The sequence below is a fragment of a genome, unplaced genomic scaffold, assembly GCF_019419815.1.
Source record: "Pyrus x bretschneideri cultivar Hongxiangsu unplaced genomic scaffold, Pyrus_bretschneideri_v1 Contig17, whole genome shotgun sequence".
NCBI classification, from domain to species: Eukaryota; Viridiplantae; Streptophyta; class Magnoliopsida; order Rosales; family Rosaceae; genus Pyrus; species Pyrus x bretschneideri.
Window position 1 is genome coordinate 2592333 of NW_025999468.1, and position 12317 is coordinate 2604649.

The 12317-nt window shown below is 39.1% G+C and overlaps 1 protein-coding gene across 1 annotated transcript; it reads left to right on the forward strand.

The window, feature by feature from the left end:
• Positions 1-8144: 8144 nt before the first annotated feature.
• LOC103962107 (14-3-3-like protein) lies at positions 8145-10018 on the forward strand. The gene is made up of 4 exons (XM_009374778.3): positions 8145-8799; positions 9220-9342; positions 9464-9580; positions 9670-10018. Exons 1-4 carry the CDS (start codon positions 8311-8313, stop codon positions 9733-9735), a joined length of 795 nt encoding a protein of 264 aa, XP_009373053.2. The 5' UTR covers positions 8145-8310; the 3' UTR covers positions 9736-10018.
• The last annotated feature ends 2299 nt before the right edge of the window (positions 10019-12317 follow it).

Consider the following 12317-nt stretch of genomic DNA (forward strand, 5'->3'; position numbering starts at 1 on the left):
AGAAAGTGAGGATGATTTTCCTTACGCAGAAAAGATTGGAAAGTGAGTTATGAGCTCAGCTTAAGTGTGAAAGTATGACACTTTTATTTGATTTTATTGTGAAATTAATAATATGAATGCAGTGAAATATAAAGTAAATAAAACACAATTTTACTAAAAAAAATATTATTGCTAACTTTTTGCAAGGCTAAGCTCACCCCATTTCCCTTAGCGTAAATAATATTGTTTGCTAAAAAAAATACACAATATTTACGAGGTTTGACAAGTGTGTTTACGTCCTTGGGGTAGTATCAGTAATCTCTCTCATTAATAAATTGAAATTACAAAAGCAATGGAAACAATAGATTGTATATCTTCTCTTCTACTAATTATCTTGCATTTGTGAGCTATTAGGCTCTTATATAGAAATTATGAGATGTGCTGCATAGGAGGATTGATAAAAATCCTGGAAATTGTGTGCATCTTTCTTCACCCACCGACTTTTCTTGACTTTGTTTGTACATGAAAGTCCATAATGCCATCCACCTTTACAACAGTTTCTTGATTATAGATTTTAAAGATAGAGACAAAAGATAAAATCACAATCAGCATTGACTGATTAGTGATGAAAGAAATTTGCAAAGAACAAGTTCGTCATTACCATGACTTCCCACCCTAATGAAATAATACTATGAGGAGAAAAACTTGAATTGTATTATTAAAATCAAAACCTCACATTGAATCATATATATGGTCCCTTCGTGTGAGGGTTCTCATTTTCTCTCTATATTCCTGGTAGCATTCTAGGGTTTTATAGAGATTCAGTCGCTACCCTATTATATATGTCCATATTGTGGTGGTCTACAATTTAGGGTGAGTTGATTAAGACCTGGTTTGGTACTAAGGTGATTCTGAAAAAAGCTGCTATAAAAAAAAGCTGGGAGCTGTTTTTGTGTTTGGTAAATACTCAGCTTCAGCTTTTTTTCACAGTTTTGGATGAAAAAAAGCCAAAAACAAGAAGCTGCAAAACCTAGCTTTGAAAAACCAGCTTTTTTTCACATCTGTTTTACATAAAAGTTTACCAAACACTCTAATACTGCTTTTTTTTTTTCAAAAGCACTTTTACAAAAAAGTTTACCAAACACTCTGCTGCTTTATTTCACAGCTGCTTATTCTCACAGCACAGCAGAAGCAGCTTTTTTTCAAAGCACAGCAATACCAAACCAGCCCTAAGTCTGGGTGTGCCTTTTTTCGCCTCTTTCAAATCATGGATGATGTCGTTCATTCCTTTGCTTTGCAATTTTGGTTAACGGAATAGGAGGATGAGTGTGAAGTGGTAGTCAAAGAAGATTCTCAAGTTCATATCTCTAGTTGCTAAAGTTAAGCATGCAACCAAGCGCAATTTGGGAGGGGGTTGGTTTGGCCTGGGTGATGATGATATGTTTGTGAACTCCGAGGATGAGTAACTGTCGGCGAACGGACCACCTGCAAACCCTAGTACGGGGATAGATCTTGATTTGGGTGTGATGAGTTTGGAAACTTCGAGTGATTGCAGGATTGATGACCATGTCTCGCCCCTTGAGTTTCGGGATTTGGTTCTTCACAATGACTTACTGCCAATTATTTTGGATTTAAACCTTATTTTTAATTCTTAACTTCGTGGTGACGGGGTGCTCAATCCACCTATTAGTGTGGAACCTCCAACTATTGAGCAAGCGGCAGACCCAGTGTCACCTGCAAAAGTTGGGAAGAGCCCAATTTTATTGTTGAGCTGAATGACCTAGTTTTAAATAGTCCACGTATGTTTAGTGATGAGAGGTCCATGACTCATTTGGGCCTTAATGTTTCCTCCGGCTCAGACCCATTTAATCTTAGTCATTTAATTCACCAGGTTCTAAGCTTTGGCATTGATGTTCCTGCATCTCGCTCGCTATTGTTTGGGTGCGACAGTCATGGCAAGCACCGGAGCTCCAATTCACGGTGGCTTGCAGTATCCCACTACCAATATGGAGATAAACGTTATACTGGTCCCTATGTGGCTGATGGTTTAGTGCGACCTAAACGTCCTCATATCTTGTCATCTGTTTCCCCTGCTCCAACTTCATCGGTGGCGGCTGTGCCTGGACAGCCCCGCCGGTCGCCATGAATTGCATAGCCTGGAACTGCCGTGGCCTGGGGAACAACCCAGTAGTTCAAGCACTGGAAATTCTTATTTCCTAGCAGGTTCCCTAAATTTTATTTCTTAGTGAAACTAAATGTGATTTAAAGCTAATTGATTACCTTAAATTTCGTCTTCGTTTCAATAGTTGTTTTTTATGTTTCTAGTAATGGTAGATTAGGTGGTATTGCCTTTTTTTGGGTCGATGATGATCCCCTCAATTCTTCGGCCCATTACATTGATGCGGAAGTTGGGGCTTCTGGTGACTCTCTCCACTGACGTATCACATGTTTTTATAGCTTAACTACGACCTCTGAATGACACAACTCTTGGGACTTTATTCGGCATCTGCATTCTATTAGTTCTCTCCCTTGGGTTATATTTGGTGATTTCAATAAGGTTTTACTAGCATCTGAAAATTTTGGAGGGAGAGTCCGTAGCGCTTTACAAATGTAGGGGTTTCGAGATATGGTTGGTGCGTGTAATCTCGGCGATTTGGGCTTTCACAGTGATGTTTTCACATGGGTGAATTCAATTACGAAGTGTCGTTTAGATCATTGTTTAGCAAATCTGGGATGGTGTTCTCTCTTCAGATACTTGCAAGTCCTTCACCTTCCCCCGTTCACCTCAAAGCACAACCTGATTCTTCTTCAAGTCATATAAAGTCCTGAGCAAAACAGTCGCAAACACAAACACTTTCGCTTTGAAGAGGCTTGGCTACAGCAGGAAGATTACACTAAGTAGTCGCTACTGGGTGGTCTAAACAGGTTTTCAGAACACCCTTTTTTTGTGTTTGTGAGAAGATTAAGGCAGCTCAAGTAGAACTTTTGAAATGGAAACGTTCATTGGCGTCTGTTTAGAATGAAATCAAGGTTGTGTGTGATCTGAAAGTTTTATTCCTACACCCTTCAAACTCGGTGGAGTGGGACCTTGGGAGCAATTTGCACAGTAAGCTTAAGTCTTTGTTGAATCAAGAAGAGTTTCACTGGAAGATGCGATCTAAAGTGGCCTAGTTGAGGATGGTGATTGGAACACTCGTTACTTCCATCAAAAAGCTTCGAATTGGCTTAGAAAAAACAACATAAAGGTGAATGTGAATGGTATCTGGCGGACTAGTTCTGAGGATGTCGAGCAGGTTATGGTTGAGTACTTCACTAATATGTTCACTTTTAATGGCAACACATCATATGATAAGATCCTGGATTCAATTCGTGGTCGCAATGAACCACATCCTATGTGCCGCTTGCTCTGATGCTAAAATTAAAGAGGATATCTTCCAAATGGATCTACCACTGCTCCAGGCCCGGATGGTAAGTCCTAATTTTTTTTTTTTCAGAAGTTCTGGGATATTGTTAGCGTTGATGTGGTTGCTGCTGTGAGATCTTTTCTCACTTCCGATCATATCCTGAAGCAACTTAACTACACTTTGGTCTTACTCATTCCTAAGGTTGCTAAACCGCAAGATATGACTCAGCTTCAGCCAATTGCCTTGTGCAATGTACTATATAAAATTGGTGCCAAAGTTACCGTGAATCGTCTAAAAGGTATGATGGATGTAATTATTTCCAATCAACAATGAGCTTTATGCCTGGGCATTTAATTTGGGGTAACTCTCTTGTTGCTTCTGAAGTGGGACATTATCTCCACAATCTTCAATGGGGGAAGCAGGGGTTTTTAGCTCTAAAACTCGACATGAGTAAGGCATACGACTATGTGGAGTGGAGTTTTTTTTAAGAAGATCATGCTGAAACTTGGATTTAATCCTCGATGGACTGATATTTCCTTTCTGGTAAATGGTGAGATTATCGGATATATTGCCCCATCACTCGGGCTCAGGCAAGGGGACCCTCTGTCTCCCTATTTATTTCTTCTATGTGCTAAAAGGTTAACGAGTTTGATTGCTCAACAAGAATAGCTCGGTCGTATACACAGTGTATCTATTTGCCGTGGAGCACCTAGCATCTCCCATTTGCTTTTTGCGGATGACAACTTCATGTTCTTACGAGCTTCTTTTCAGGAATGTTGGCATCTAAAACAAATTTTGAGGTCTTATGAGTTGGCTTCGGGACAATGCATCAATTTTCAGAAATGTGTGGTATCGTTTTTGCCTAACATTAGACGGCATATTCAAGACCAACTGGATGCTTTCTTGGGCGTGAGAAGGGTGGATGTGCAGGATCGCTATCTTGGTCTTTCTATCGTTCTATGGCATAATCAAACAGAGCGGTTTTTCAAAATTAAGAACCGTTTCTGGAAAAAAATTAAAGGGATAAAAGACAAGCTTCTCAATGTTGTGGGAAAGGAAATAGTTATTAAGGTGGTTGACTAGTCACTTCCCATTTATTCGATGAATTGTTTTCTCGTTTCCAAGACCTTTTGTGAGAGGATTTGCAACGCATTTTATGCCGCTTCTAGTAAGGAGACAGTGATGATAGCCGTCTTATACACTGGTTTTCGTGGGTAATCATGTGTCGATTGAAGGATGATGGTGGCCTTGGTTTCCGGCATGCTCTCCTTGCCAAACAAGGATGGAGGCTGTTGCAAAACCCAAAATCTTTAGCGTCTCGCTTATTAAAAGCAAAGTATTTCCCCACAATTCTTTCCGGTAGACATCTTTGGGGGCAGCCCTTTCGGCATGTTGGCGAGGTATTTTGGAAGCTTGTCTAATTCTTGAGAGAGGTTCTCGCTGGCATGTGGACTATAATTTTTTTCGATGGGCTAGAGAAAAGCTTTGAACTAAAGAAACTGTGCACACAACATTTGCTTATAGATTTTTTTTTTTTTTTTTTTAGTACAACGATATATTTTACCTTAAGAGGAGGGGGAATTTGGCTAATCCACATAATGGGCAAACTAATTTGGTATCGAATTCGCCATTCACGAGATTAGAACCTAAGACCTCTCACTTAGAAGTGAAGAAGAATACCATCAGATTGTAGTACTGAGGCACCTATATATAGATTAAAAATATGGGCTGAGAATTAGGGTAAACTTCCCATGTGACTTTTAGCAAACTCAAAGAGAGGAATGCATATATTATAATAAGGTAGGGGATGAGGAAGTTTCGAAACTATTACAATAAGTTAAGGAGATGGGGAAGGTTCAAAACTTTTACAATAAGTTAGGGGATGAGGAAGTTTTGAACTAAGGTACATGAGTGGAAACCCAACACTATATTCATCAGGATGTTGGACCACATGCAAAGTCACTCACATTTGCATAATCAAACAAACTGTTATAAAGTTTTGTTAATCGATATCAATTTTCAGACCGTCACATTTTTTATTTGCCTTTTTTAAGAATGATCTACATCTGGTTTTAAGAGTCTCGTTTTCTTAGACTCCATGGTATAAGAAAATTGTGATCACCCAATGTTTAATCTTAATCTAATAATAGAGTAAAAAGTTAAACAACATAAATTAAATAATCACACACTATTAACTTAAGATCAAATGGCGAGTGACCACAGTTTTTTTTAACCACAGAGTCTAAGAGAACGTAACTATTGGTTTTAAACATGTTGTCATCTTCATTCTCTATCACGGAGTATGATTCCATCTCCTCTTATTTAAAAGGTTACGATTAAGTCATGTCAACATCTTGTTTTGAATTTTTTATGTAGAAGAAAAAGACAAAAAGAAGAGTGTGAGAGGAGAGAGAGGAAAATAGATGGTAATAGGGGGGATTTGGATCCCATTTGCATCAAATTGTGGGGATCCTAGGGATCTTCACATCTTAGTCATTCATCGTGCATCGTGCAGTCATAAATCATTTGACTTTTTTTATTTAAAATTAAACACAAATAGTAGCTAACGAAAACTGACCACACGATGTACGATGAATGGTTAGGATGTGGAGATCCTTAGGAACCCCACAAAGTGGATCCTCAGAGGATCCTCTTTCATAGGGGGGAGGGAGAATCTTTACTCCCTCTTGATTGAATGTTGGAATTGCATATAGTGCTGTTGTGTTCATCTGGGTCGTTTCTACAGAGGTCATCAGGTTTGTGTTCATCCAAACCCTCCATTTTTTTTCAAGTTTGATTCTTTGTTTAACTGACATTTCTCTCTTTTTTTTTTTCTTGCAATGTGTTCACAATCACTTCCACTGCAAACTCTAGTCTTCTTTTAGGCCATTTGTTATCCATGTGAGTAATAACAGTAGTGAACTTCCTATGACTCACATACTTTTCCTTGATAAAATAGTACGCTCATAATTAGACCATGTCTCTAACATTTGATAAAAGAAAGGTGTATTAGCTGTTAACACGTTGTAATTGGATAAGTTATTAGGAATATGATGGATCCGTTTAGGCAAGTGGCAGTGAGGGGAAAAGGGAGTAAGCAAGGTTTAAGAGATAGGGGGATGGGAGCAAATTACGCATTGGTTGTTTCGGAATAGGTTTCAAGCAATTAAACTATAAGCCCATGCGGATCTCTACATGTAATTCGCCCACTTCGGGAAGAACAGACAGAAGGAAAAAGGAGGTATTTCCTCTATCTTCTTCTTCTTCTTCTTATTGGGAATGAACAATTGGATAAAAAAAAAATGGATTTTTGTTAGTTTATAGTTATAGTTATATAATTATATATTTATCGGCCAGAGGGTAACCTGTGATTGGTAATGGCATAACCATAAGAGGGGTAAGGGGGACAAGGTTACATGTTGGGTAGCGCAACACATCTGTTTTGGGTACAAAGGCGACAATGGGTGCTAACCTGGCCACCCAACCCAGCGTGTCAAGGGGGGCTGGCCATAGGTTCGAATCTTGCCACCTTTCTTGTGGATCATCCTGTGGTTACCGGATGATGAGAATAACAAAGCATAAATTTTGAAATAAGAACGAAATTTCAATATTGACCAAATTATTTACCCTAGGTTAAACTCACTTTCTTGCTTTCTCCCTGCCTTCATAAAGGAAGTTTCCTAGATGATTGAATCATACCTTTCTCCTTGGATCCCAAAGCTGAATGCCTTTTGATGATCCTTCTCTAGGTAAAGGGTGGAAAGTAGAGAGAATCGTGGTGAAGGATAAAGAGAGAGCTTCGTGTATCAATGAATAGCGGATTGACGGAGCTCTTGGCATTACTTTGTTTTTCTCTCCTTTCCTATTAGCGAGTTCCGCTCTGGTGCTCAAAATCTCGGGTATGATTCTTACTTGCTGGCCCTGCCTATGGCTTTTTTGCTAACAGGGCATTCTATGCCATCTTCATTCCCTTCCTTGCTTTGAGGAGCAGGTCGAATAGTCGAAGAAGATTATGGGATATTTCCTATTCTCAGAATTAGCCATCCTTCCTTGTCTTGATTCTCCTCTAGTCCCTTTGAATCTTGATCTAAGACGAATGTGCTTTTTCAAGCTTTTTCCAACCCCTCAAATCACTGCCTTTCTTGCAACAGAGTTTGAATTCCCGCTCCGTTTAGTAGAGTACTCTAGAATATCGTATTGTAACATCATTGATAGGGAAAGGAAAGAAATTTACATAGTTGAACATCATTGCTAGTCCTCATTATTCCATTTTTGTCTTTCTATGAGGACACATGAGATGCTATTGTGACGTTATGGTATCTTGAACCAATTACCCATGTGCTCAATAATTCTCTCAGAGTGTCGTAATTGAAAAATAAAACATATTTTAAGCGTTTGTTTTGGGCATCAAAAAAACTCAGGACCGACCATACATGGCTCTGACATACTGCCACAATTTTTCAGGGTCAAGAAATTTCTAAGTCCATAAAAAGAAAAGAAAAGACAATTATTAAGACAAAAATAGTTTCAAGAAATCAAAAAGGAAACCAAAAGCCAGCTTCTGCCAACTGCCACTCAAAATAAAAAGGCCCACCTTTTTTCCAGTTCAAAAATCAAACTCCCATGTTATTATTACCAGAAGGACTTACAAAAAATAAAAATTAAAATTAAAAAAATGAAGCGCGTTGCCAGCTGCTGCTTCCGCACCGACCAATTGGGAAACAAAACCGACACCAATCCAACGGCCCACATCTCCCCTCCTCCCAACGCAATTATCGCTCCACTACCCCCAAAAATAACACTCCCTTTCCCCTCGAACCTCAAACCTCAAACCTCTCTCCTCTCCTTCTTCCCCCTACCAAAAATCACACAATCCCTCTCAGATCTCCACATCCAATCCCTCCATCGACCCCGAACCCTAACAACAATGGCGGCAACCACCCCCTCCCCCCGCGAAGAGAACGTCTACATGGCTAAGCTTGCCGAGCAAGCCGAGCGCTACGAGGAGATGGTCGAGTTCGTCGAGAAGGTCTCCGCCTCCGCCGATAAAGAGGAGCTCACCGTCGAGGAGCGCAACCTCCTCTCCGTCGCCTACAAGAACGTCATCGGCGCCCGCCGTGCCTCTTGGCGCATCATCTCCTCCATCGAGCAGAAGGAGGAGAGCCGCGGCAACGACGACCACGTCGCCACGATCCGTGACTACCGATCCAAGATCGAGACCGAGCTCTCCAACATCTGCGACGGCATTCTCAAGCTCCTCGACTCCAGGCTCATCCCCTCCGCCATCGCCGGCGATTCCAAGGTCTTTTATCTCAAGATGAAGGGCGATTACCACCGTTATCTTGCCGAGTTCAAGACCGGCGCCGAGCGCAAGGAGGCCGCCGAGAGCACCCTCTCCGCCTACAAGGCCGCTCAGGTATCACATTGGCTTAGATTTTCACAATTTCTTTGATTTTCATTTTTAGGATTTCATTTGCGAATATAATTAAACTCACTATATGCCAATCTTATGCATCATCTTGTCTTAAAATTAAACTTATGGTCAGTTCAGCTGGAACAAATAGATTGAATTTCGTGCGGATTTATCTAATTTCTTTGGTAAATGCCAAATTGTGTAATAATCTCAACTGATCATTTTGTATGCAATCACTTTAAAGGATTGGATTGGTAGACATTCTGGTTAGTTACGACGGAACAAATAGATTGCAAATTGTGTTCAGATTTTCCTCATTTTTTAAATTGAGTGCAGAAAATGAAGGATTGGATGATTAGACCGTTGATTATGAATCAATTAATTGCTCGATTGTAAATGGATTCTATGTTTCCTGTGTTTCAGGACATTGCCAATGCCGAACTGGCACCAACACATCCAATCCGCCTGGGGTTGGCTCTCAACTTCTCTGTGTTTTACTATGAGATTCTGAACTCTCCTGACCGCGCCTGCAATCTCGCCAAACAGGTGAATGACTTTGATATTTTATTGATTATATATACCACTGTGTTGACTAAGCAAGAAGCATAAAGACTTAGAAACTTCTAACATTGTTTGAACTTTGGATTTGATCTGTGACTTCCGCCAGGCTTTTGATGAAGCGATCGCAGAGTTGGACACTCTCGGAGAGGAGTCATACAAGGACAGCACTTTGATAATGCAGCTTCTCCGTGATAATCTCACCCTGTGGACCTCTGACATGCAGGTAATCATATTGATCCTCTCTCTTCTATCCTCCTGCTCTTCTGCAATATTACGAAGACTCATTTTGAATTGTACATGCTCTTGTTTCAGGATGATGCGTCTGACGAGGTTAAAGAAGCAGCAGCGCCCAAGCCCACCGAAGAACCAAAGCAGTGAGCAACATTCATTGCTGCCAATTAGGGTTGAGCTTCTCCTCTATATGTTTTTAATAGGAGAAGGTAATCCTGGCTAATACAAATCCTATTCCGATTCTAGGCATTCTTGTCTTTCCAATTCAATGGTTGACAAACCCCGGTCTTTTCTTTTCCTTTATTTATTTTTTTCTCCTTTTTAATCAGTTTGTTTTTTTTCAGTTCTGTGTTTTCGAATTGGAATTTGAAATATCTGTCTTGAATTTTCGTCTTGTTTGATTAATATCGCATATAATTTTACCTCGTCATCGATATCTTTGGGTTATGATTTGTTGTTGTTCATGGAGACTGGTCGTTGTCTACTTTTATAAAAGGTGCATGAGAATGCATGATTGTGAAGGAAAATGGACTTGTTTGATCGGGACACAACACATTCATGGTACCTTTTGATACCATCCACAAATGTTAAGGTTCATATGAATTTAGGCCAAATAATGATTTTGATCCCTGTAGTTTGGGTGACGTTGCATTTAGTCCACGTAGTTTTAAATTTTACGATTTAACTCGTGTAGTTTACGAAGTGTAATTAGGGCATGAGTGGTTGCGTGACATATGACCCCAGCATTCTCTTGTTTGAAGGATATAAATCGTCTTGTATGAATTTGTGGTTTTGTAAAACTACAGTAGTTACTGGCAAAAAAATGGATGCATAGACTGCAGGTGAAACTTCACCTAAACTACTAGAACCGAAAGGATTTGTTATCGGTACTCTAAAAAGGGTTCGAGCTGGAGGAGTGGGGGATGGCTTTTTTGAATTGTCAACAGTAGTTCTCGAATTAAACTTGTAGTTGTGTGCACGGTTTCGTAGCTCCTACATCATGAAATAGACAATGATGCATGTGGGCTTGCCTTAATCCGGATCTTCTCTGGATCTTCTTTGTGAGGATCCTGGGGTTTGTGAATTATGTCCGTTCACTGTACATTATGTAATTAGTTTTTGTTAGATATTATGTGTTCAATTTTAAATAAAATAAGTTAAAATAAGGCCTTAGGCTTGGTTTGATACTGAGGTAATTCTGAAAAAAACTGGTATAAAAAAAAGCTGGGAGCTGTTTTTGTGTTTGGTAAACATTCAGCTTCAGCTTTGTTTTCACAGTTTTGGGTGAAAAAAAGCCAAAAACAAGAAGCTGCAAAACCTAGTTTTGAAAAATCGATCTTTTTTCACATCTGTTTTACATAAAAGTTTACCAAACATTATAATACTTTTTTTTTTTTTTCAAAAGCACTTTTACAAAAAAGTTTACCAAACATTCTGCTGCTTTATTTCATAACTGCTTATTCTCACAGCACAGCAGAAGCAGTTTTTTTTCAAAGCACAATAATACCAAACCAGCCCTTAATCATATCAGATCTTCAACATGTTTATTAATCTTATCGTCATTGATATGTATCTTATGGTCCAAAGCTCAGATTAAGACAACTTATTTAATCTTTAGTCATTCGTCACACTTTTGGGTAACGAAGAGCCATCACGAGACTTATTTAATATCTAGTCATGTGCCACTTAATATTAAGGTGTAGTGGTATTCCTATTTACATTGAGAGATTTTAGGTTCGATTCTCGTTAAAGATGAATTTAAATCACATTATTACTAGTCCATTGTGAAGTTCAGCCCACTCCCTTCCATTTGTGTAGATAATATTGTTTGTTAAAAAAAAAAAAAAAACAAACAAATATCCAGTCGTGCTTTTGTGAAAGGGTCTTCCTCTGTTGGAAGTGTAAATGAAGCCATCGTGTTTGAAGTTCACCTGTTTCTCTTATGCATTGTATGTATGTTCGAGCAATGAATCAGTCATAGTAATTTGTTATCAATCTCGTCATCTACAAGAGTTGAACCTAATACTTCCCACTTATTAGTGTCAAGTGGTCTTTTTTGTTTGTTTTGTCAATTAGGGCTAATCTCTTCTTGAGTTCATCATGATTTAGAGATGGACTAGAGGAGCATGCTTGCACACGCGTCATCAAATGTGTACGTGTGTCCATCTAAATATTAAATAAGGGTGGTGCTATCTACTCACGCATCTAACTGTCTACTATGACTCCTTTAGCGATTTGTTTGTACAAAGTTGTGGTTACAACTTGAAATTATTCATGTGTATGTAGCAGCACACACAAAGACTATTGTAGGTTCATTAATGCTTCAAAATCACAATATGACACGTATATATAATTAATTCGTTAAAAGCACACTAAAAATACCTTTCATGGCCAAATTCACAACGACCAATGCAAATACTAAACAAAGCCCCGAAATTATGTTTGAGCTTCGCTTGGTTCTCTTATGTGTTATGTGTATGTCCAGAGGAATTAGGGATATGTACAATGTTGTGTAGTGGGCCTTTTCTGACCGATCAAGCAACGATATGTTTGCCAAGGCTACTTTTAATTAAAACACAACCAGTTTTTCAAAATCCCCAAAGGACTCTTCTTTCGTCCTTAGATTTATCGCAATGGCTAAATTATCACTAGAGTATCTATTTGCATAGGTCGTCTCTTGGAGAGATTCTCTCGTGAAATTGATATTAGTCCCAATTGGCGACATTGAT

Bases quoted from the DNA above. Each gene is read 5' to 3' on its own strand.
- LOC103962107 (XM_009374778.3), top strand. From the start codon at position 8,311: ATGGCGGCAACCACCCCCTCCCCCCGCGAAGAGAACGTCTACATGGCT. The intron at 8,800-9,219 runs GTATCACATTGG...CCTGTGTTTCAG, and splicing joins CCGCCTACAAGGCCGCTCAG to GACATTGCCAATGCCGAACT. The intron at 9,343-9,463 runs GTGAATGACTTT...GACTTCCGCCAG, and splicing joins CCTGCAATCTCGCCAAACAG to GCTTTTGATGAAGCGATCGC.